Source organism: Ctenopharyngodon idella, chromosome 1 (assembly GCF_019924925.1).
Source record: "Ctenopharyngodon idella isolate HZGC_01 chromosome 1, HZGC01, whole genome shotgun sequence".
NCBI classification, from domain to species: domain Eukaryota; kingdom Metazoa; phylum Chordata; class Actinopteri; order Cypriniformes; family Xenocyprididae; genus Ctenopharyngodon; species Ctenopharyngodon idella.
This window is the reverse complement of record NC_067220.1, coordinates 12,145-37,082: the sequence shown is the minus strand read 5'-3', so window position 1 is coordinate 37,082 and position 24,938 is coordinate 12,145. Positions and strand designations below refer to the sequence as shown.

At 37.1% G+C, this 24,938-nt stretch overlaps 3 protein-coding genes across 6 annotated transcripts in view; 1 reads left to right on the top strand and 2 right to left on the bottom strand.

Moving 5' to 3' along the window:
- The window catches only part of LOC127515527 (meteorin-like protein), a 10,891-nt gene extending 9,835 nt beyond the window's left edge, over window positions 1–1,056 (bottom strand). The window contains exon 1 of the mRNA XM_051899276.1: window positions 800–1,056. Within this exon, the coding sequence (XP_051755236.1) occupies window positions 800–882 (83 nt within the window). The 5' untranslated portion in view covers window positions 883–1,056. The remainder of the gene's footprint in view (window positions 1–799) is intronic.
- LOC127515515 (UDP-GlcNAc:betaGal beta-1,3-N-acetylglucosaminyltransferase-like protein 1) overlaps window positions 1–24,938 on the bottom strand; it is a 26,470-nt gene extending 1,532 nt beyond the window's left edge. The window contains exons 1-12 of one of the 4 annotated variants that reach the window (XR_007930832.1): window positions 24,623–24,938; window positions 22,769–22,885; window positions 22,573–22,672; window positions 20,322–20,386; window positions 14,774–14,839; window positions 13,851–13,946; window positions 8,858–8,953; window positions 8,665–8,789; window positions 7,941–8,076; window positions 6,811–6,879; window positions 6,010–6,084; window positions 5,324–5,477 (exon numbers count right to left, since the gene is read on the bottom strand). Coding sequence is in view for 3 of the 4 variants with exons in the window: in XM_051899239.1 (XP_051755199.1) it covers window positions 5,397–5,477; window positions 6,010–6,084; window positions 6,811–6,879; window positions 7,941–8,076; window positions 8,665–8,789; window positions 8,858–8,953; window positions 13,851–13,946; window positions 14,774–14,839; window positions 20,322–20,386; window positions 22,573–22,672; window positions 22,769–22,885; window positions 24,623–24,736 (1,140 nt within the window). In the remaining variant the exon portion in view is untranslated. Of the gene's footprint in view, window positions 1–3,142; window positions 5,478–6,009; window positions 6,085–6,810; window positions 6,880–7,940; window positions 8,077–8,664; window positions 8,790–8,857; window positions 8,954–9,520; window positions 9,545–13,850; window positions 13,947–14,773; window positions 14,840–20,321; window positions 20,387–22,572; window positions 22,673–22,768; window positions 22,886–24,622 lie in introns of those variants that run through there. The other 3 variants (XM_051899239.1, XM_051899254.1, XM_051899263.1) reach the window with 3 other exon arrangements.
- Window positions 16,168–18,780, top strand: LOC127515531 (CMRF35-like molecule 8). The gene is made up of 7 exons (XM_051899291.1): window positions 16,168–16,295; window positions 16,470–16,796; window positions 16,977–17,081; window positions 17,184–17,231; window positions 17,389–17,487; window positions 17,617–17,663; window positions 17,932–18,780. The coding sequence occupies exons 1-7, from the start codon at window positions 16,256–16,258 to the stop codon at window positions 18,007–18,009; spliced, it is 744 nt and encodes a 247-aa protein (XP_051755251.1). The 5' UTR covers window positions 16,168–16,255; the 3' UTR covers window positions 18,010–18,780.

The following is a 24,938-nucleotide window of genomic DNA, read 5'->3' as shown; positions in this document are numbered from 1 at the left end:
GCTTAAAATGAACCCAAAGTATGTTGGAAATTAACATTTATTAATAAATTTAATAAAAAATAATAAACATTTATTAAATTGCTTATTGATAAATGTTCACCTTTTGATTATTATTGTTGCCTCTAGTAATTGTGTGTCTGATTTTTAATTTCCATCCTATTTTGGGTTCATTTTAAGTCAGCCATATAGTCATTTTTAATCAATAGTTGGGTTAAATAAAACTACCCAGCAGGTTGGGCAAACATTTAACCCAACCGCTGGGTTTGTTCATTTTCAACCCAACTTGGGTTGTTTTTAACCCAGCATTTTTAGAGTATAGATTGTATCATATATGTGTGATATTTAGTGATATTTATGATTCATTAACCACTTCACATTCACAAGTTTAGTCCCAAACAATGTTCTAATACAGCCGAGAAATAATTCACGCACAAACTCCTTCCGAATCCGAATCGCTCCGGAAGGAACATTGAAAGAACTGGTTTATACGAATCGGTTCGCGAATCAGTCTTAAGGGTAAATGTCAGCGCATGTTCAAGATAAGGGCATGTCCGGACCTTCCCCATCACCTCTCACAGAATTACATTGTTTAAACCTATTACACGTCTAAACAGATATATTACAAGTAAACTATTAAAATGTAAAAACCCTTTGTTTGCCCATATTTAAAAAATTAAAGAGAGAGATATAGTTTACTATAATTACCGAAATTATCCCTAATACAAACGATCACAAAATAGGCTTGCTTTTAAATGCTTTTTAACTATTATAAACCTTTACACAAATGAAAAGGGCTGACCTTCCTGTCCAGCTGCACTGGTCGCTGGAGTATTGAGCACATCCACACAGGACTAGAGCTGAGAAAAGAATGAATAAAAACATCCTCTAACACCCCAACAATCTCCTTCAGTCTGTAGAAAAACCACCGCTCTGGATCACTTCAAAAACTACATGGCCAAACCATGAGCAGACATCAGAGATGAGAGTTAAGTCCAGAATGAAGCGCTCATGATCGCGTGCGTGAGTCTGAACCCACAGAAACTGATAGTGAGTCCAACTTTCACCCTCATTCCGACCTCCGCCCCGCCCACAAAACACGCGCCCCGCCCCTAAACCACGCCCCGTCTGCACGAGGGACGCAACTAAAAAAAACAGCCTACAGCAGTATTTATTTACTAAAACTTGAACATTTTAAGCCATATTTTAGTGGTAGTACCATGGTATTTGAAGTGCCTTCGTGTCCCTAATTACTATGGTACTGAATTTGTCAGAGATATTAGATACTGAAATTCATAACATTGGCGAAACACGAATGAATATTCAGCACCAAAGTCAGATATACTCATTTGATAGATTTACTGTACCATAGGGTAGAGCCGCAGCACTTTCTTGTAAGGGTGTGTAACTCAGTGTGTGTGTCTTGAGGTGGCTGTGGTTATTCTGGGCTCTATAAACACTGGTATCAGATGCTGCTGAGTCGCGCGCTGTTATTACGGCTGCACGCGCCTCGCGGGACACTGACCGATCCTCCAAATAAGCACTAGATTGTTGATTTATTATACATTATAAACTGCATATTTAAGAATATATATATATATTTTTATATATATATATATATATTTTTTTATTATTATTTATTTATTTAAGTGGCCATTATACAGAATGTGATTTAAAATGCATTTAAGTATTCACATTTTACATGTTTACTAAGATCCTTCTATTATCCATTGAATCCCATAATAATATTTAAAATATCAGTAAGCTTAATTTATATAAAATCATAATTTAATGGGTACCTTCAATTGTGAGCTGCCTGTGCCGATCCCTAACCCCTAAATTTCAACTTGTGAAAATGATATTGAAATTTTTGCAGTTTTTTTCAGTTGTTGTTTTTAAAAAATATATTTTTAAAAAAAAGTTAAAAAAAAAAAAAAAAATTATATATATATATATTTTTTTTTTAATCATGAAACTTTATGTAAAGAAAAAAAAAAAAGTTTCCCCCATTTTCATGTCACTACCGAAACAGTGTAGTTTTAGTCCATTAGTCCTGCAGCCTCCCTCCCTCTCATAGCCTCTCTTTCATAGTAGATACTAGGTCCATCATTTTGAGAAAATCTGTGTGTAACTTTAAGGAACGTCACTACCAAACACCTTTTTTTTCTGCAATTAAGCAAACCTTTTTGGGTGTTATTCCATTAAATTTAGTTTTTGTGTGTGTACAACTGTTAAGAACTGTGTTAGCTAACCATGCTGATTAGCATCTTTGAGCTAGGCTCAAAAGTATCTAAAATTGTCAGTACCGAAACTTCACTCAAAAGTATCGAAAATCGTCACTACCAAAACAGTCATGACTGAAACACGTGGTGAAGTTTCGGTTGTGACATCTTTGTTATTCAATAAAATGTAGTTTTTATATGTGTACAACTGTTCAGAAGTGTGCTAGCTAACCATGTGCTGATTAGCATCTTTGAGCTAGGCTCAAAAGTATCTAAAATTGTCAGTACCGAAACTTCACCACGTTTCGGTAGTGACATCATTGTTTTGGTAGTGACAAAAGGGAACACATAATCATTTATTTGGGGGAAATAAACAAAATTTTAGTACAGTTATGCAAATCATTTGTATTTTAATATGTTTAAAATTCTGTAATGTGATGAGGTCGCTACCAACACATTACTGTCACTACTGAAACTGCAGTCATGAGCGAAACATGGATGTTTTGTCAAAAATAAAGTATATTGAATTATCAAGATGTTATTATAGTGTTTGGTTCAGTGTATATTCAGGCTATATATTCTTAACACTAATTGTAAATGATTAATAAAAACATACTAATATTCAAATTAGTATGGTAAAAAAATAATTAAAAAGGCAATTTGGACATATAAAGACACGTAAAAACAGTAGAAATATAATCTGTGTAAAAACTTGAGGTGTTGTGTTGTGTCAGGAGTTCTATGTACAGACATGTTTATTTGTGATGGTGTGTGTTACAGATCAGATGTGTAATGACTCGTGCTGAGCTCTGACCCTCCAATTGCACGCCATCCTAAACATTTACAGGCCATGACCCCTGACCCGACCCCTCACATGCACACGCACACCTACATCACGCTCCATCACCTGACACACACACACAGGGAGGAACGTGGCCGCTGACCTCAGATAACACACACATTCCAGTCTCACACACACAAAGCAAAATGGACGACTGTTGAGAGGAAGACAGATAAAACTAACCAGACCTGTCAGAGACTGTCATGAATTATTAAAGTTGGCTGTTATCAGAAAGTGATAAGCTAATACACACATACACAAAGAAAAAGGAGGAAATGAGTTTTAAAAATTCTAAAAATACATCTTTAATATCACAAGGATTTAACATACAACAGCATAATACTGAAACAGTGTTGTTGTTGCTAACTAAAACTATTAAATATACTTTTTTGGTAATTTAAATAAAGCTGAAATAAAATAAAATATAAATATAAGATAAAAAAGCTAACTAAAATAATAAAAAAAAAGACTAAATGAGAGATTAACAGATTAAGTCTGCACAACAGTTTCAGGCCATTCCCGCACACTCGACCAGCAAGATTGAGAGCATGTCTGCGGGAAAAGGGTTTATTCTGAGTGTGGCGTCACTCGGGAACGATGGAGAAATCCAGTGACACGGGGCATCAGGAATGCAAACAGACACCTATGTGTGTTTGAGTTTAGGTGCGAGAGGGATGTGAGAGGTTTCTCAAGCTGGGAACTTTGGGAAGGACAGCAGGAACCAGTTCTCAGCTCTGACACACTGTTTTTTCTAAGATTACGAAGATTTTTCATCGTCTCTATTAGCTCAGTGTGAAACTATAGATATTTTCCAGGCTTAAACCCCAAATCATGTTAGCAATATGCTATAAAAGGCCAGTAGCATGACAAAACATGCTAGCAACATGTTAAGACATGCTAGAAACATACTAGTATTGTGTTAAATTATGCTAGTCATGTGATAAAACATGCTAACAATGTGCTAACAAGTTAAAACATGCTAAAAGGATGCTAACAACATGCTAAGTCATGATAGAAACATGCTTAAACATGTTAAAAACACCAGCATTGTGCTAAAATATGCTAGTAATGTGTGCTCGAAACATGCAAAATTGTTAGCGATGTGCTAAAACATGCTAGCGTATTATTAGCAACATGCTATAAACATACTAGCAATGTGTTAAAACATGCTAGAAATATACTAGCATTGTTACAATATGCTTGTACTGAGTTTGAACATGCTAAAAACATGCATGCAATTTCATTATCGATTTGTTAAAACAGGCTAGCAATGTGTTAAAACACGTTAGAAGCATGCTAACAACAGACTAAATCATGATAGAATCATGCTTAAACATGCTATAAACACTAGCATTGTGCTAAAATATGCTAGTAATGAGTTTGAACATGTTCAAAACATGCAGAATTACGTTATCGATTTGTTAAAACAAGCTAGCAATAAGCTAACAAGTTAAAACATGCTAGAAACATGCTAACAACATACTAAATCATGATAAAATCATGCTTAAAAATGTTAGAAACACTAGCATTGTGTTAAAATATGCTAGTAATGTGTTTGAACATGCTTGAAACATTACAAAAACACTCTGCGCAGGCCTCGAACTCAGGTCTCCGGCGTGGGAGTCGGACGCACTAACAAGGAGGCTAAAGACTGCAGCCTCTAGCATCAGCCGCTAATGCGCCTCTTGAGGCCAGGGAAATGAAGTTTACATGCACAGCTCCTACTAGCTGGCCCATCTGGGACACGGCACCAATGTAACCCCTCTCTGGTCCTATTCGCCATGTTCTGCACAAGCCTCGAACCCGGGTCTCTGCCGTGGGAGGCGGGCGCGTTAACAAGGAGGCTAAAGACTGCAGGCTCTAGTAGCTGTAATGTGTTTGAACATGCATTACGTTATTGACGTGTTAAAACATGCTAGCAATGTGCTATAACACGTTAGCATGTATATTATTACCAACATGATACAACCTATATCATGTTAGTCAACAATATGTTAGCAACATGCTATAACAATGCTATCAACATGAGTGCTGCCTGTTTTTCTTACTGCATCTATATAACCATCAAACTTTAAACTATATTTTAAACATTCAGATAAGGATTTATCAAGTTTGTCCTGATGAACTTCTGTAGTTTCACACTGAGCTAATGATGTTTTCCAGCCTCTAACTTTACAGAAAAGGTTTTGCATTCTTAGATCTTAATTAAGACATTATTCAGTCGCTTTATTAGTCCGTTACTTGTTTGCAGGTCCCACAGTACCTGAGGTTTGACTGTCCCTGTAGGATATTTTGATCTCCTAGCGCAGCCCAAACCTGCCGGACACACACCGTGTTCAGTTGAAATGGTAGTAATGGATTCCCTCTTTCAGCTGCAGCGACAGCAGGTTTTCCTCCAGGACTCCATGTGTCATATCCTACAGAGAGACAGACACTCAAAACACAGACATAAACAGATTCACCTGCAAAGTGAATGTAGCTAAACTATGTTGCCCTCTTTTGGGCCAAAATCTAATGTAAGAGTGTATATATAAATAAAAATGTATAAACTCACAAATATTGGACAACCTACTACAATAATTTATGTATTAATATGTTAATTTAGCTTAACATTGTTAGCTTAGCATCAGATAATGTGATTATTGTGTGGCATGAGGAGGGTCTCAAATCAGTCACTAATGATGGATGAAGTCAGTTAATGTGTTGCCTATGTAGGGCACAGACGACTGGGCTGCTCACTGGAATCCATATTGAATGCAATATTAAGCGATGCAGAAACAGCTGTGTGTGTGTGTGTGATAATATCTGATCCCGCTGGAGTTTCATTAGCAGGAAACACACATGATGATTGAGATTGATACAAGCCTCACAGTCATTTGGACACGAGCATGTGTGTGTTTCAGAGAAAAGTCAAATTAAGGTCTAAGACGCACACACACACACACTCACCAGCTTCACACACACGATAAATGGCGGCGATGCATTTCTAAAGTGCAGGATGGGAATCTTGGGCTTCGGCCGCTCCTGAAGGAAACAGAAATCGAGAGAGTGTGTGTGTTAATCACAGTATCATCAGTGTTATTGGTGTTATTACGGCTCTGAAGTGTTCCAGTATTAAGTGTGTTCAGAGGTGATAACTGATGTTCCTGTGGGATGTGACTGTTCCTGCTATTATCCTCCAGTGTTTTGACTGCTGCGCTGTGATCGTTCGTCTGATTCTCATCAAGCTAATGAGGCTAATGATGGATTTTCCAGGAAATTAATTAGTCACGGCGTGTTCTTCTGAAAACAGCTGACGGCTGATCTGTGTCTAGGCATAGACGTTGATTCATTACTAGCATTATATTTGCATAACTAATCACTATTCTAGATTTACATTAACCACGTTCCCATGAAGACGTCCAGTTCTCAGATTCAGATCATTTCAGTGGATCTACTTACATACACTAACATTAAAATAATAGTGCCAACTAAAAATAATGTTTAAAGAAGTTTACAAATATGCAATTATTGAAAAATGCATGTTTAATATGCAGTTATTCTCATTACATATAACATACACTATTACTACTGCCAGTCATTCATGATGTACTTCATTTTACGCCTATATATTCCTATATTACACTATGACTGTAATGCTTCTGTAGTGTTTCATGATGGTATAAACAGATCTATTATTAGAAACAGATATAAACAGATATACTATTATAATCTATATTGAGTTCTGAAGTGACACATCGCGTCTCTCACCTTTGACTCCTCGTATGTGTAAAAGCCCTTCTGAATTTTGTTTTCATCCACATCACAGAACGCTTTCACCTGCACACACACACACACACACACACACACACACACACACACACACACACACACATCAACCGATGCAGCACCACCTCTTCAATATTTCACATATTAATTAACTTACAATCACTGCAGCTCAGTTGTTTGGTGGTTACAAGGGTGTTCTGGGTAGTTGCTAGAGTGTTATTAGGCAGTTGATAAGGGGTTACTAGAATTGAAAGTGATGACTTTATGATTATTATTTTAGTATTTAATGGATTATCAACAAAAACAACAATAATTGATTTTGATTATTTTTAATTAGTTATGATTTTTTTTTAGGTCGCTTCAGTATTTTAACTAAATAATTCATTTATTTTAATTAAATTAATTATTATTATTATTGATTTATTATAATTGATTTATATTTTAGTATTTTTAAGTCCCTTCAGTATTTTAATGAATAATAATCATTTTAATTATTCATTTTATTTATTTGTAATTATGTATTTTAGTATTTACCTGATTAATAACAATTACTATACATTTCTGATATTTTTTTTAATTAGTTATTATTGGTTATTTATTATATATATATTTTTTATTTTAAGTTCATTTAGTATTTTAACTAAATACTACTAATAATTTCTTTACTTTAATTATTTTTAATTAATATTATTTAAGTATTTTAAGACCCTTATGTATTTTAACTAATAATAATTTTAATTATTCGTTTATTTTAATTATTTTGTAATTAATTATTATTTAAGTATTTTTACCTGCTTTTAGTATTTTAACCAATTATTATCATTATTTCAATATGATTGTTTATTTTTATTATCATAACTTCAATATGATTATTTATTTAGTATTTTTATGTCCCTTCAATGTATTAATTATTTATTTTAATTATTTTTTTCATTATATTTATTTTAGTATGTTTTAAAGCTTTTTAGTATAAGTAATCATTATTATATTATTAATTAGTTAATAAATAGTTTAATAATAGTGTATTACTAATAATACTAATAAAAATAATAATAATAATAATAATTATTATTATTATTATTATTATTATTTTGAATGTTTTGAGCCATCACCTTCTTCTGATTGGTAAGACTCAAGCTGCGGTACAGTTTCCGTCCCTGTTTTCCAGCGTTCCATATAGTGAACGATTCCCATTGGCTGAGCACTCGCTCCTGCAGGAAGTCCACGCGGAGATCCCAGATAGTGTCTCTGAGAGCAGGAGGACAGAGATGGTTAATAAACGTGAGGATGAGCGTGATGAAGATCATCTATCCATGACTTCAGGGACAATGGATGAAGGAGAAACTGTGGTTTTGAGTTATTTAAAGAGCATTCTTTCCATTCATTCTGCATACGTCCTTCAACTGAGAGCATTATAAAACACTAAAACACATAAATCAACCCTGAACACACACACACACACGTAATGAGAGGACGCTGGGGTTTGACATCCAGCTGTGGCCTGTTGGACAGACGGCGTGAAAATCTGTGGAATTCCAGACACACGGAGCGGGAAGATGCCAGTCATTCCACAGAGAGACAGATAACACACACACACACACACACACACTGAAGAGACCTGTGAGAATATGAGTATCTTGACATTTTTTTTTTCACTAATAAATTCCATTAACACATGTAAGATTTCAGCTGAAATTGTTATAAAACACATGAGCAGAAGAACATCCTAAATCAATTTCACTGCATATCTGTAAAATTAAAGTCTTTCATTGATTGACAGCCCTAAAACAAAAGCAGCATTTACTGACTGATAATCAGGGATTGTAAGAGACTCACTCCAGCACAGAATGTGTTGCCGCATGTTCATGATATCGATAAACCAGCAAACACTCGTCCACTCGGACCACAGTCCCCCCGCGACGAAGACTCTGGTAGAAGAAGAGCAGATCCTCAGGAACGCCCTGAGAGAGAGAGTTCAGATTAGCGGCGGCTCGAGGGCTGTACGTGTGTTTCAGCAGAAGAGCCTCACCTTTCCTCCCTCGTCAAACCGACCGACTGTCTGGAACCAGTCGCGGGAGCAGAACCAGGTGGGCATGATGACCGTCGGCCCGTGAGAGGTGTACACCTTTGAAAGAAATGAAGGCTTCTATTCAGCAAGGACACATTCAAGAGCACCTATTATGCAAAATTCACTTTTACATGGTGTTGGTAGTGTTTGAACACAACCACCCTATAGTGATAAAAAAATATCTTTTTTAATCCCCATAAAACCTCAAGAGTCTCAAAGAACAAGCCATTTTCATTTTCTGTGCAATGTGACGTCACTTTGCACAGGCCCCGCCCATGACTGCTGATGGACAATGCGGTATTAGCATAGACCCGCCCTGAGTGAGTTGTACACAGTCCGTCATTGCCTCCGTAGCGACAAGAATGTCCCGTAAGCAATTTAGGTGTTTTGTTGTTGGATGCAAGAGAGAACATAACAGTCTTCATTTACTCCCGACATCAGAGCCGCTGAAGGCGCAGTGGATTAGTTTTATTTTTGAAGCAAATGAGCCACAGATCTAATATACACATGTGATTTCTGTCCCTGCTGTTTACATTCACAGACATAACCCACTGTGTTTGTGAACTTTGTGTTTTTTTGACAGTTTAAACACAATAAGACATGAAAGAGTAGGGTAATACTCACAGGATGCGCCGTCTGACAGTCAGCTTTCTGTGCGCGTGCTTCAGGTGTGTCGCTCAGAAAATGATAAATTTAGACTGATTTAGCTTCAAAACGCATGCAGACTTTCAAGATGAAGAGCGTGGCAGCGATATAGATGATAATGAACACCAAGCAGATGTTTTGTTAGTTATAAAGGGCACAGTATCCAGGGCATAAGCGGTACAGGCTCTGCCCTCTTCTGGAAAGGGGGGCGGAGAGCAGCAGCTCATTTGCATTTAAAGGCACATACACAAAAACAGCATGCTTTTGCACGCACTAAAAATGGGCATTTACAACATGGTATAATAAATGATCTGTGGGGTATTTTGAGCTGAAGCTTCACAGACACATTCTGGAGACACCAGAGACTTATATTACATGTTGTGAAAGGGGCACAATAGGTCCCCATTAAATCCTTTAAAAGGTAATTTTACAATCAGAGCCAATCAGAGCATGTTTTATGTTTAATATACAGTTATGTGGAGAGTGTTTTTAGACCAATGAGATTTCACTGTGGGCGGAGCTACAGCCCACTGTATATAAAACTGAAACCAAGTGAACAACACAAATGTTGATGCAGACACACTATTGAAAACAAACAAACACAGCACAACATGATAAAACAACAACAAAAAGATAAAAATCAATCGTTTGGTCTCTATTAAAGGGTTAGATCACCCACAAATGAAAATTCTGTGATCATTTACTCACCCTTAATTTGTTCTAAACCCAAATGAGTTTCTTTCTTCTGTCGAACACCAAAAAAGTTCATTTGAAGAATGTTGGCAACCAGACAGTTGACGGTAGACATATTATTTTTCCACATTTTTTTCCTACTATGGAAGTCAACTGATTGATTTCCAACATTCTTCAAATGCTATTTTTTTTGGGTGAACTGTCCCTTATATCTCACTGGTGCAAAATCCTGCTCCACAATCAACTGGTGTTCCACAAGGCTCCATATTGGGCCCAGTTCTCTTTAGCATGTATATTAATGATTGGTGTGTCAACAATGTAATATCATAATGTATGCAAGACGATACAGTCATTTTCACACATGGTAAAAATGCAGAAGAGGTTGCAAATAAGTTAACAGATGTTATGGCAAAAGTCACATCGTGGCTCAATCAGTGTTATCTGAAATTAAACGTGTCAAAAACAGTTCGTATGTTCTTTTCTAAAAGGCTGTTTATAATTTTTGATTGTATCATGTTGTTATTTTTTTCTATTTTGTTTCTTTTCTCTAGTTTTTAGGCCTGATAACATCTGGCAAAGGGACTACTTAATGAAAACTAGCCTTCAGGCTGATTTGGGTACATTTACCCTCATGAATGTTGATTAATGTACACTGTCCCTTTTTGAAATAAATAAGTAAAATAAACATGTGTATTAAACATTAATGATGGGATTATGTTATTCAGCATTTTTGCTTCCAGTTTAGATGGACAAATCAGACCGAATCCCGTCACACATCAGCGTCTGGTTAAGATAAAAAGCATTAACATGTTCTCAACACTCTCTAATCACACACACTGCTCTAATGAGTTTACTTTGGCTGCTTGTGCTCGTCTGAGAGTTAAAGATCAGGGCGAGACACACACACACACACACACACACACACACACTCCCTCACTGTCGTTCTGTTTGAAAATGCTGGAGTGAGGAAAGAGAGGAATATTTCAAAGATGGCAAAAGGGACGAAATCAGTGATATTTCACAGAGCAAAGAAACTAAGCAGAGCGCCGAGATCAGTGTGTACTTGCTTCCCTGTCAGTGAAGCCTAAAATCACATCACAAGGTACAAATATTCTTACTAAAACCTGTTGATCTCACTAATCCAGATTCAAAGGTCACGTGTGCGTGAGTGTGTGTGTTCAGACTGACACTGAGCTGGTCGAGTGTGTCGTAATGGCTCAGAGATGTTGCCCACTGGATGTGTGTGTGTGTTTCACTGGATAACCTCGGCTGGAATGCACAAACACACCCAAGAGAAACACAACTCCCTTCTCAATGAACAAGAACATATGGAGGAGAAAATCAGAGCAGAAATCCATCAGGAAACACATTAAAGGAGTGTTTACTGACATGATGTGTGCCCAGTGCTAGAGCGCTGCTAGGCAGTTGTAATGATTTTAAGGATGGTTACTGTTGTGAGGGGTTGCTAGGGTGTTGCTAGGGGCTTACTAGAATTTGAAGTGGCCTTAGAAAACACCACTCATAACTCTCTCTCTCTTGGTTAACAATGTGAGTGTTTTTGGATGATTTGGGCGTCTGGAACGTTCCACGCATCACTCTGACCTCACGACCCTCGGGATCCGTTTCCCGCCAGCGCGTGTGGATGCGCTACGCTTACCGTTTCCGTGGAAATATCTGTCTTCAGGTACACATCCTGTTTCTGTGGCGACCTACTGACCGCGAGGCACGCGACCCCTCAAAACACAACACGCCTCGCCTTTCCTGTCACACACCTACACACACATCCTGCCGACACACACGCTGAGAGAGATCAAACAGACTGTCATAAAAGAGACAGACACACACACGCACACACTCATTCTTCAAATCCAGATCAACCCTCTTTACTTCCCTAATAAAGTGCACTATCTCACGCAGCCAAAATGAGGATTGTCAGTAACGGTGTTCAGCCTTACATTGTTCAAACCGGAGTCGGACACTGATGGTACTGACGAAGTAACGTTCAGAAAGTTTCTGTTTAATTAATTCAGTCGCTCTTTTAACCACATTTTAACAATGTGTTCCTATGGAGACCGGAACAGGACAGCACCAATGTTTTCATTGTTATCTACACTTTTCATTTCAAACAATGTTCATGCCATGACGTTATTTTTGAAAATCAAACATGGCAATGAAAAAACAAGGATTGTAGCTGCTCCATTGCTAAATGCTAATCATTCTATAGTTGTCTTGACAAGAAGTTTTAACCCTGTGTACGATGACACCGGTGTGATTAGAACGTTCAGTGCATCACGTGATCAACTGCTAAAAATTAAATGTGCTTTAGCGAGTTTGCTGGCGCTGAACCAGAGACGCACGCTCTCAGCACTTGAGATATATGACCACTATTCAGTGATTTCAACCACATGAGGTTTATTTTAGGTTTCAGACATTTAAACACACATAATTACTAGTAAAACAATACATTTAGAGTTTGTAAAATACACAATGATGTCTATGGAAGCGGCAATAACAATCCATTCAATTATAAATTGACAAGGTGCTTTATTCATATCAGATACACATTGTGTAGGTAACTATAACATTTACTCTAATCTTCTCCCACTTCACCGGCTACGTCACATGTGACCTTTCCAAAATGATCATGTCATGCGTGGCACATCGCAGAGGAAATTTTGTGGTTAACAAGTATATAATTTTTTTTTTTTTTTTAGAAGATCGTTTCGCTAGATAAGACCCTTTTTCCTCGTCTGGGATCGTGTAGAGCCCTTTGAAGCTGCACTGAAACTGACATTTGGACCTTCAACCCATTGAACCCCATTGAAGTCCACTATATGGAGAAAATCCTGGAACGTTTTCCTCAAAAACCTTAATTTCTTTTCAACTGAAGAAAGAAAGACATGAACATCTGGGATGACATGTGGGTGAGTAAATTATCAGGAAATTTTAATGTTTTCTGACCTTTAAAGATGGTGCGGAAAGTAGAAGCTTGTTTTATCATCTTGTCTGTGTCTACTGCAAATCATGCAGTTTTTTTACTTCCTTTTTGGCCTAAGCTTTTTTTTTTCAGTACGTCTACCTTGGGTTGTTTTGTATAGTGTAAATGGAGATTTTGGATATGGGTCACTTTTAAAAGACGATGTAAGCTGGTTGTCAAAAAAAAAAAAAATACGATTACAAATCGTAATTGAGCATCAAGACCTGCAGTGTAAATGTGGCCAAAGAGTCTGCAATTTAACTGGAAGATCCACTTATGATATTTGGATTAATGAAACGTGCACAATAAGATGCATTTATAAAAGAGAGCGAAAGAGAGTGAATTTGCTCTTCGTGCCAACTTTAATCTCTCTGATGTGTATGTGAGTGTGTGTGTGTTCTTGTGTACAAGGTTTATGAGGACACTTCATGTGTCCTCGTAAACCAAATGGCTTAAAAAACAAACTAAAGTGTGTTTTTTTTTTAAATTAAAAAAAAATGCAGACAGTTTCCTGTGATGGGTAGGTTTAGGGATAGTGTAGGGGGACAGAATATACAGTTTGTATAGTATAAAAACCATTACGTCTATGGAGAGTCCCCGTAAACCACATACACAAGTGTGTGTGTGCGTGTGTGTCACCTGTGTGAGGAGCTGCTCTGGACTCAGAGAGTTGATCCACCGGGTGTAGCGCTCAGTGGAGCCTTCAGGAACTCGACACACTTTACAACCAACAATCTGACAAAACACACAAGACATTAGTGTTTATGTTGACCATCTGACAATATGTAAAATATGATACAAGATATACTGTAAATGTTTCATACACATACAAGTGTGTTTAAGATGAATTACAGACAGGAATCATCATTACAGCAGTGATAGGGCTGATCACAACTCAAGTTACACACATAAGACAACACACACACACACTCGTCTCATTTCCTCTCTGTCGTGATCAGACAGTGGGCGTCTCTGCGGCAGCGCTTGACTCGTGCTCGTCTAATCTCAGCTCTGTGTTTCTGTTTATTTAGCGCCGCAGGTCTTCAGTCTGATGCCGTTACGCCCGCTGTGACCCGAGGTCAGAGGTCAAAGCAACAAACCAAACCCTCACAGAACACTGACTGTAAAAATAACTGCTGCTGCATATGAAAAATAACATTAAACTGTGTTCTATGAATGTGGTACATTTTTCAAATATTATGAAATATTATTACAATTTAAAATAACTGTTTCTATGTGAATATGATGTAAATTGTAATTTATTCCTGTGATCAAAGCTGAATTTTCAGCATCATTACTCCAGCCTTCAGTGTCACATGATCCTTCAGAAATCATTCTAATATGCTGATTTGATGATCAAGAAACATTTCTGAATATTATCAATGTTGAAAACAGTTATTATTGTGGAAACTGATTTACATTTTGTTTTTCAGGATTCTTTGATGAACAGAAAATTCAAAAGAACAGCATTTATTTGAAACAGAAATCTTTTGAAACAATATAAATGTCACTTTTGTTCAATTTAATGTGCAAATGAAAGTGTTAAAAGTGTCCGGACTCACGGCGGTGGGATTGACTGCGGCAGCTTCATGCTGTAGCCGAACTCTCTGAGGCCTCATGACATCATCCTGAAACACAATGACATCATCACAACTGATCTTTTATGCAAAACATAACAAATATGAATTAAACTCTACTTCAGATCAACAACCTAAATATGATACTGGCATATTAACTGAATATATTCATCAAGATGGCTGTACTTCCTCACATTTAAACATTCAGTGATTTTAACAGCAGTGTAACACATTCGGTTCATGACTATAAAATAATCTCCAGCAGCATAAAAACATGTATTCAGTCATTTTGCTGGTCACGTCTCAAAGAATGAAGCACTGTGTCTCTGCGTTCACAGTCACGGCAGCTTGAGCAGAATTCCTGGCGTTCCTGTAAACCTCAAGGAGGGCTGATTCTGGCCCTCTGGAAACCAGCACACGGAAAAATCCCTCCGAAATACCCGACCCGCAGACAGCAGCCATAAAACAAGCCAGTATCTGAGTAAAGTCAACTGAACTAATGGAATTACTTGTGGAAGAGTGTGAGGGGGTTTTCAGGAGGCCGGTGTAACTCACCACACACACACACACACACACTCTCTTCGTCTCACTGATGAAAACGCTGCTTTATTCACAAGTGTTTTATGTGATATTCCAGTTTTGTGCGCGAGTAAATTCACAACTTTGGATAGAAACAGCTATACATGTACTTAGTCTGTCATATCGGTCATTATGAAGTCTTGACAGTCGTGCATCACTGCGCCATTATCTTGTTTGTTTCTGTATCCTCAGCGATGCAATAAAGATGAAGTAATATTGGTTCATTTTCTCATGTTGTCCATCAGAAGTCAAAGGAATCAGTTGCTTTACATCCTCAAGACACAAATTTGTTTGTTTCTTTGTTTGGTTGTTTGTTTCCACTGTTTTAGACATTTTTCATTCTGAGGTACTCTATACTTTAAGAGCTGTTTCTACTAGATTTAACCCAGAAAAGTTTCAATTAATGTATTCAGCTTGATTCAGTAATGTTAATATTTTATAATAATAATAATTTAGACTTGAATAAAGCCAGTTCATTTAGATTTACCATTCTGTCTAGTGTAGGCCTTTTGACACTCAATGTAATGAAAGAGACCAAAAGAGATCTAAAAATATTATTTTCAGTGCATGCAGTTTGATCAAGTGTGGAAAAAACAATGCATGTATTTTTAAATATTTGAGGCGATTGTATTGAGTTTACTGTTGATTGAACATGAGAGGAACACTGTACCACGACTGACCTGTGTATGATACTAGTGAAACATCACAATTGTGCTCTCTTAAGATGTCATGTAGAGATGATGTGGTTAGAGATACAGAAAGGGGAAGGAAGTGTTCATATTAGTTGCTGATGCCACATTGTTCACTCAGTACGGAAGAGAACGACAGTAATGTTTGTCACACAGAATTTGGTCTTTTATTTTAGTGAAACGCTTGTCAAAGTTCATCATGTGGGACGTTCTGCTGCTCTTTTCCAGCATCTGTACAGGTGAGTTTGAGACTCTGAGCTCTTTTACACACAGTTTGACATGATCTCTTGATTTTCCACTGTTATCACATGATCATCAGACTCATATGGATGATATTTGTAAATTATTATTCTGACCTGCTGATGTCTCTTACTCACACATAACAGCTCTATATAATGATATTTGTGTTTCAGCTGTTGTTGTAGGAGCTCCAGTTACAGTTACAGGACACAGAGGAGAGAGAGTTGAGATCAGATGCTCATATGAATCTAGATATGAATCAAATTCAAAGTATTTTTGTAAAGGTGAGTGTATGACTGGAAATAAAAACATCATGGTTAAATCAGGATCTCCAGCTAAAGACGAGAGATTCTCTCTGACTGACAACACGACGAACAGAGTTTTCACCGTCACCATCACTGATCTGAGAACAGAGGATGAAGGACAATACTGGTGTGCTGTGAAGAGGACTTTACCTTTAACTGATGTCTATTCAGAGATTTTGTTGAAGGTTAAACATGGTAAGTGATTCATGTGACATACAAATGTATCTATAGTAGTAATGTAGATGTAAAACTGTCAGCAGCTTTATGTTATTATATAGTGGCCAATAAACTGCTTAATTCATGGTTATATGCAGATTTCAGATGAGTGTACTAATATATAAATGTAATAACTTTTGACCTCCTTTCAACCTTCAGATGAAAAGGCCACTGAAGCTTCAATTATCAGCTCATTTTCAGTCAGGAGTGAATCAGAAATGAATCCGTCCAGCAGAATCACAGACCATCAGATCTCCTCAACAGGTCACTTCATCTCTTTCTCATACCCTTCCTCTGTCAACATCTTTTAATAATTTAATATTCTTTATATCTGGATGATGTCTGTTATTTCCTCACCGGACACAGGTGAACGTCTCTCCACATCTCACCGTCCGTCAGAACAGGAAGTGAAAGGTCTGGCAGATGGTTGTCATGGCAACGTGACTTTCAATAAGCCTCATATCTGTCTTTTTCATGCAATAGTCTTTGATTTAGTCACTAATTTTTGTTTTTTTTATTTTGATTCTGTGATTTTCTGATTCCTCTGACTGTTTCCTCTTGTGTTTTTCAGGTTTAGTTGTGATTATCGTCACTGCGGAGGCTTTGGTTTTACTCCTGATAGCAGTTCCACTGATTATAGTGGCTGTACGAATGAAAAATAAGACTAAAGGTAATATTTTACACTAAATATTTGGATGGGTTTGGCATGACATGCGTGAGCACTGAAATAAAGGATCTTATAATTATAAGCTATATGATTATTGAAGAAGTGAGTATCTAACATTGATCTATTTCACAGGTCTGCTGTCGTCCGTGGAAGAGTTTAATCCAGAGTTTTATGAACAGGTGAGGCATCAGAAACTGACGATCGTAGTTATTTATTGAACTCAAGGTGTTTTACAGCAGTAATTTTGTTAGCAGTTTCTCTGAAACACAGATTTTAATTCTGGCTCAACACTGTAATGACACTGAAACAGAGACTGTTTTTACTGATCTTCAGTACTTTGACATTGAATCTCCAGCAGATTGTGTGTGAATGATTATATTTGTGTGTTAAAACTGTAAATAGAGTTATTTTCTCTGTTAACTAACTTAATGTTTCCTGTGACTGTAGATCAGCGACGCTGGACGTCACTGTAATCCAGAGGACAGAGACACAGAAACAACTGTATTTTACAGCTGTGGTTCATAAACTATAATATAGTTATAGTCTGTTTATTAGTTCAGTCCTCCCTCGGTCTCTCTCTGTTTGTTTCTCTGGTTTATAATTGATTGTGTTCGTTTGGTTCAGGTGTGGTTTGTTAATTAGTTCTCCTCAGTTCTGTCTATTTAAGCCCTCAGTTTCAGTTGGTTTCTTGTTCTGCGTTGTTTGTCGTGAGAGTTTAGTTGGTTGTGTTTCTTTCTCCTGTGTAGCCCTGTGAGTTTCAAGGATCCCTTGTATTTGTGAGCTATCTACTACAGCCATCTGTGACTATAATATAATATAATATGCTTTTTTATTGTGATTATCATTGTTGCTGCAGTTTTACAGTTGATGCTGATATGTTTACAGCTGATTTTCATGATTATGGATAATATAAGTATAATAAATGTATTATTTTTTAGAGCTGAATGTCTCATCATGAAGATTCTGCAGTTTAATGGACAAATTAGTTGTTATTATTATTAGTAGTAGTAGTAGTATGTGCATGTATGTCTGTAGTTATTAAAGTGTATATTGTCAAGTTTAGTCTGTTTTGGTTTGGTTTTCAAACACTTTTGTGTCCTGTGTTCCCGCTCATCATTTGTTGTCATGGTTATTCATTACGTTATTTAATTAGTGCACACCTTCTTTCATTTGAGTTGGTTATCTTGTGTATTTAAGACCTTCAGTTCTCTGTGTTCATTGTGTCGGTTGTGTTTTAGCACACACTGTCACATGGATATCTCAGTTATTAAAGCTTTGCTGTTATTTGAACTCTCATTCTTCTCCTTGTCATCTTTATGGACCCAAATTGTGACATACGTATATCATTTCCTCATTAGATGTTCAGTTCAAGGTTTGTCAGGTTAGTTTCATCTGTTCACTCCTGCTGGTTGATGTTGTAACTACAATAACCTGCTGCCAGAGAGCATCTTTCTCCATGGCCATTCAAAAGTAGCTGCATAAATCATTGAATTTATCAGATGGCTCATATCTGTTGCCTCCTAAAATCAACTGCTGTTGAGATGCTAATGGATAGCTTTATCAACATGTTACTATAGGTTTTGCTTCAGTTAAACATGAGATGTCTTTGACACACACTTACAAAACAGGAAGTGAATCTACAGCCACAGGAGGAGCTTTGAGGCTTCAGCTGAACACACAAACTACATTTCCCATAATGATAATGCAACTCTTCTCTCCGAGCTCATATGATGGAGAAAGAGTGATGTTTCTGTATTATTTTCTATAAACAACAGTGTTTTTCTCATGCTGTCAAGCAGAGCGAGGCGAGGCGTGTTTGCGCTGTGTTTCGGGTCTCACGCTCTTTCTTGCGACAGACTTGGACTCGAGCGGCTCCAGCGGCTCCGCAGGAGAGACTCTCACAGAAACATCAGCGTCTCCATCACGGATCTGATTACACAACATCACTGAGAGCGACACATCAATGTGCCAGAGGGCACGATACTGCAGGATATTACAACACTAAATCGAAAACACAAGCGTATAGATTTGAGTTTCAGTTCATTATTAAAACCTGCCCTGGCAGCACAAGATTCAGTATAAAAACAGCAGAAGTCAATGGAAAATCTCTATTATGACAGAAAAACAAAAGCGTGTGTGAATTTCCCATGATCTGAAGCCCGTTGAGGCCTTTCACACACCGCAGGGGAGGTTTACACTCACAGCACTGAATCTGAAGCATGTGTTTCTGTACTGAATATCACAGTCGACATGAAACACGGCAGATGTCATGATGCTGAGCTCTCAAACACACACACTGGAACAGAGTTTGGGTGCAGAATGAGATTTACAGGCATACATGAACTTATTTTACCTTCACACACACACGTTTCAGTCATTAGTCGAGTTCCTCTGACAGGCCTGTCAAACACACGGTGGCGCTGGGAGCGTATTTACATCACAGGTGGTACATGTTACACACACACACACACACTTACATACACACAGGTTTGTTTTTGTGAATTGTGGGGACATTCCACAGGCGTAATGGTTTTTATACTGTACAAACCGTATTTTCTATCGCCCTACACCACCCCTACACCTAAACCTACCCATCACAGAAAACTGCACATTTTTACTTTCTCACAAAAAGTCATTCTGTATGATTTATAAGCCTTTTGAAAAATGGGGACATGGGGTAATGTCCTCATAAGTCACCCTCTCCTTGTAATACCTGTCATACCCATGTCATTATACAAATTTGTGTCCTGACATGTCACAAAAACACGCACACACACACGCACACACACACACACACACACACACACACACACACACACACACACACACAAACTCACCGCGTCCTGAAAGCAGAGGAATCGTCCAGAGCTCTGACACACTGCCTGGTTTTTAGCAAATCCAACTAAAAACAAACAAAAACAACAATCATAAACAAATATGATTTGTCCACTAGAGGTCTAATGATTCATTAAATAAACATTTGTAAAAATAGCTTAGAATACTGACATACTAATATTGATTTAGTAAAATATCAACAATTAAATGTGATGAGTGAGTTGGAGCAGTATTAATTAAAATGCCTCAAATGTCTTCACACTCACATATTCAAAACATAAAAAAAAATAATATAAATACAGTATATTCTCTGCATAGAAAAAAATAAATCTGTTAGTTTGCATTGTAATATTATTTTCATGAAAACAAAGTATAGTACCCTACAAATTTCCCATTACATTACTGTAAAAAAAAGCTTAATTAATAAATAAATTAATAAAATTATCAAGTATTCATTTATAGTAGTATAGAGTAGTTGTTATTTTTATATATTAAATTTATTTGTAAAAACTAATAAATCTAAATAATGTACTAGAATGGTCCTAAAAATAGGCTATATTTTCTTAATGTAAAATGTAATAAAATTTTTTCTTTTGATTTTGGGGCAAAATGTGGCCTAGGGATTTTACCTCAAAAATAAATAAATAAATAAAAGGGTAAATTTTTTTGAAATTGAGATTTATACAACATCTGAAAGCTGAATAAATAAGCCATTGATGTATGGTTTATTAGGACAATATTTGGCCGAGATACAACTATTTGGAAATCTGAAATCTGAGGGTGCAAAAAATCAAAGTTGTCTAAATGAAGCCCTTAGCAATGTATATTTACTCACAAAAATACATTTTTGATATATTTACGGTAGGAAATTTACAAAATATCTTCATGGAACATGATCTTTACTTAATTGCCTAGTGATTTTTGGCATAAAAGAAAAATCGATAATTTTGACCCATACAATGTATTGTTGGCTATTGCTACAAATATACCCGTGCGACTTATGACAGAAGAAATGCTGACAATGTTTTTCTTTCCGATTTCAGAGACTTTATGGGAAGTATTTTAACAGGGCTGCACAATAAATTCACAATTAACATGAAATTGGGCTTAAAGTGATTTGGCTTCGTGCGATTATGAAATCGCAAAGACTGTGATTATTTTTCATGCACAGCTTGTCAGTGAAGCACGGCTCTGTGATCAGTAGGAAATGCTGCTCCATCTGAAAGCACTGCGAGTTTGAGTCGCATATAATGTGCATTTAAAAAGCAACACGAATCAAACATCTTTCTGAAAATGAGAAACAATTAAGAACCTCTTGTGCAACAAAAGACAACATTTAATAATGTTTTTACTCAACATATTATTTCACAGTATTATATACAGTGATAAAGGCTATGTTGAATAGCATTGCATTATAAATACACTTCATTATCATGAAAATACCCCAGAAGGCTCGAAGAACTTATAGATATATTGTCATAGTCGTGTGTTAATAATCATGTTTAATCAAAGTGTTTCAATCTTCTGTTTATTCAGCTACAGTGATAGTATGATTCTGAGCGAGAGCGCCCTCTGGCTTTCAGATGAAGCAGCATTTACTACTGATCACAGAGCCATGCTGCACTGAGAAGCTGCGCATAAAAATAAAAAAAATTTAAAAAAAAATCGCAGCCTTTGACAAATTGCATGCGGTTTAATTTCGATTAATTTTGCAGCCATGTATTTTACTTTCAATGCATTTGAAACACTTACTGAATCGAATCAGTGTTCAGTGTATGGAATCTGACTGAATCATTCTGAGTCAATCAAAATGAGTACCAATGAATCTTCTGGCTGTCAACCCAAATATTCACACACACACAGTGTCATGGGTGACAGGCTGCTGTCACACTCATTGTCTGTTTCTGCTTAGGATCGGTTACATTAGTTAAGTTAATCCGGTTGAGACGGCCTGCGCTCTCTCAAACAGATCTCAGTGTGTGCTTGACGTGTTCGTCTACAGGTGTGTGTGTGTGTGTTGCTGAAAGCTCGGTATGCAGAACACGGAGATGCTTTGAGCTCCTGACACCAACTAAACACCGATAAGAAACTTCTTTTGATTTCTGAAGCGCATGAACAGAGTGTGTGTGTCTGTTTAATGTCGCGTGAGTTCAACACATGTGTGTCATGATAACCAGGTGAATGTGAAGACAGAGTCCTTGAGCTCTCCAGGAATAAGAGCAGACACACACACACACACACACACACACACACCTCCTCGTGGACTGGGTGAGCTGTGGCCGGAGATCACCATGGAAAGGCCTCTGTCCTCGAACCTCTGCCTCCATCCCTCGATCAGTTCTCTGGAGTTATCCTGACACACACGACACGCTGTTTGAACATATTCTTCTTCACACTGATACTCATTTTGAGTGTGTGTGTGTGTGTGTGTGTGTGTGTGTGTGTGTACCGTACTGCCGTCGTCATACACGGACAGCTCCATACGGCCCGGGAAATCCTGCTCCAGTATCGCCTGCAGACACTCGTCCAGCCAATCAGACGCATTAAACACGGGCATGATCACTGACTGAAACACACACACACACAACAGAAGAGAAGAGAAGAGAATGGAATGAAATAGAACACTACAACTCAGAACAGAATAGAACAGAGAACAACAGAATTCAACACAACAAATCAGAACAGAACACTACAAAGAGAATAGAATACAGCACAAAAATACAATATAATACAGCACAACACAAGAGCACAACAGAGTAGAATAGAATAGAAAAGAGCACAAAAGAATAGAATACAGTGAAACAGAATAGAATAGAGCACAAAGTATAGAATACAATGGAATGGAATAGAATACAGCACAAAAATACAATAGAATACAGCACAAAACAAGAGCACAACAGAGTAGAATAGAATAGAATAGAATAGAAAAGAGCACAAAAGAATAGAACACAGCAAAACAGAATAGAATAGAGCACAAAGTATAGAATACAATGGAATAGAATAGAATAAAATAGAATAGAATAGCGCATAATACAATAAAATATAGCACAATGGACTTAAATAGAACAGAATCAAATAGAAAGGAGCACAAAAGAATAGAATTCAACAGAATAGAGCACATAGGAATAAAACAGAATAGAAAAGAGCACAAAAGAATAAAATAGAATACAGCGCAACAGAATACATAACACCAGAACAGAAATACACAAGATTATAGAATACAACAGAACAGAATAAAATAGAACATAATAGAGCACAACAAAATAGAATATAACCAAATAGAATAGAGCACAACAGAACAGAACACAAAAGAATAGAGCAGAGCAGAGTATAGAATGCAAAAGAATACAACAGAACAGAAAAGAGCACAACAGAACAGAATACAGCACAATGGAATAGAATAGAAAAGAGCACAAAAGAATAAAATAGAATACAGCACAACAGAATATAATAGTGCACAACAGATTATAGAATACACCAGAATCAAATAGAACATAATAGAGCACAACAGAATAGAATATAACAGAAGAGAGCACAACAGAATAGGACACAACACAACAGAATACAGCACAACATAAGAGCACAATGGAGTAGAGTAGAGTAGAACAGAAAACAGCACAAAAGAATAGAATTCAACAGAATAGAGCGCAAAAGAATAGAATAGAATAGAAAAGAGCAAAGGAATAGAACAGCATATCAGAATAGAACAGAATAGAGCACAACAGCATAGAATACTTAGAATAAAGTTCAAAGGAATGGAATAAAACAGAATATAAAGAGCGCATAATAGAATAGAATACAGCACAACGTAGAGTTGAATAGAAAATTGCACAAAAGAATAGAATACAACAGAATAGAGCACAAAGATATAGAATAGAATTTAAAAGAACACAAATGACTACAATAGAATACAGTGTATCAGAATAGAATTCAGCACATCAGAACAGAATATAACAGAGCAGAATGGAATGTTAATTCTGACACATGAATTAGCATTATTAAACACTTAAAGGTGTGAACATGTTCCACTAACGTATCACAAAAGTAACATGTAAATGTTTTTTTTTTTTTTTTTTTTTCCAGTACCAGATTTATTCTTTGAATATTGTATGGTTCTTTTAATGCCTAACTAACCGCTGGATGTGTGTCAGATGGTTTGCTTTTACAGAAAGTTAGCTCAGACACATATTACAGTACATGATATTGCTTGATATTGCTTGATATTACTGTATTGCTGCTCGTCGTTGCTATTGATATTTTGCTGTGTGATGTCATAAACTGAATCGCTGTTTGAGTAACTCACCACTGCAGCGCTGCCGCCCTCTGCTGGTTCACTGCGGTCATGTGACTCGTTCCGCGTGCACAGCCGCTTTGCCTCGTGCTCGGACTCTCCGCTGCACCCCTGTGCGCCGCTCATCTCTCAAACACACGCGTATGTGTGCTCACACAGATGATGTTGAACCTGAACCCATTCCGCTCTCGCAGAGCCCGTGATAAGTTGAGATCGGCTTTGTTTTGGTTCTTCAGTCACTCTCGCGCGTGTGTGGATGAGCGCAGACGCGCTGATCACTTCCGCGTCAGGGCGGGAGCAGTGAGATGATTGGCTGAGAGAAAACGCG

Bases quoted from the DNA above. Each gene is read 5' to 3' on its own strand.
- LOC127515531 (XM_051899291.1), top strand. From the start codon at position 16,256: ATGTGGGACGTTCTGCTGCTCTTTTCCAGCATCTGTACAG. The intron at 17,082-17,183 runs GTCACTTCATCT...CACCGGACACAG, and splicing joins CCATCAGATCTCCTCAACAG to GTGAACGTCTCTCCACATCT. The intron at 17,232-17,388 runs GTCTGGCAGATG...TGTGTTTTTCAG, and splicing joins GTCAGAACAGGAAGTGAAAG to GTTTAGTTGTGATTATCGTC.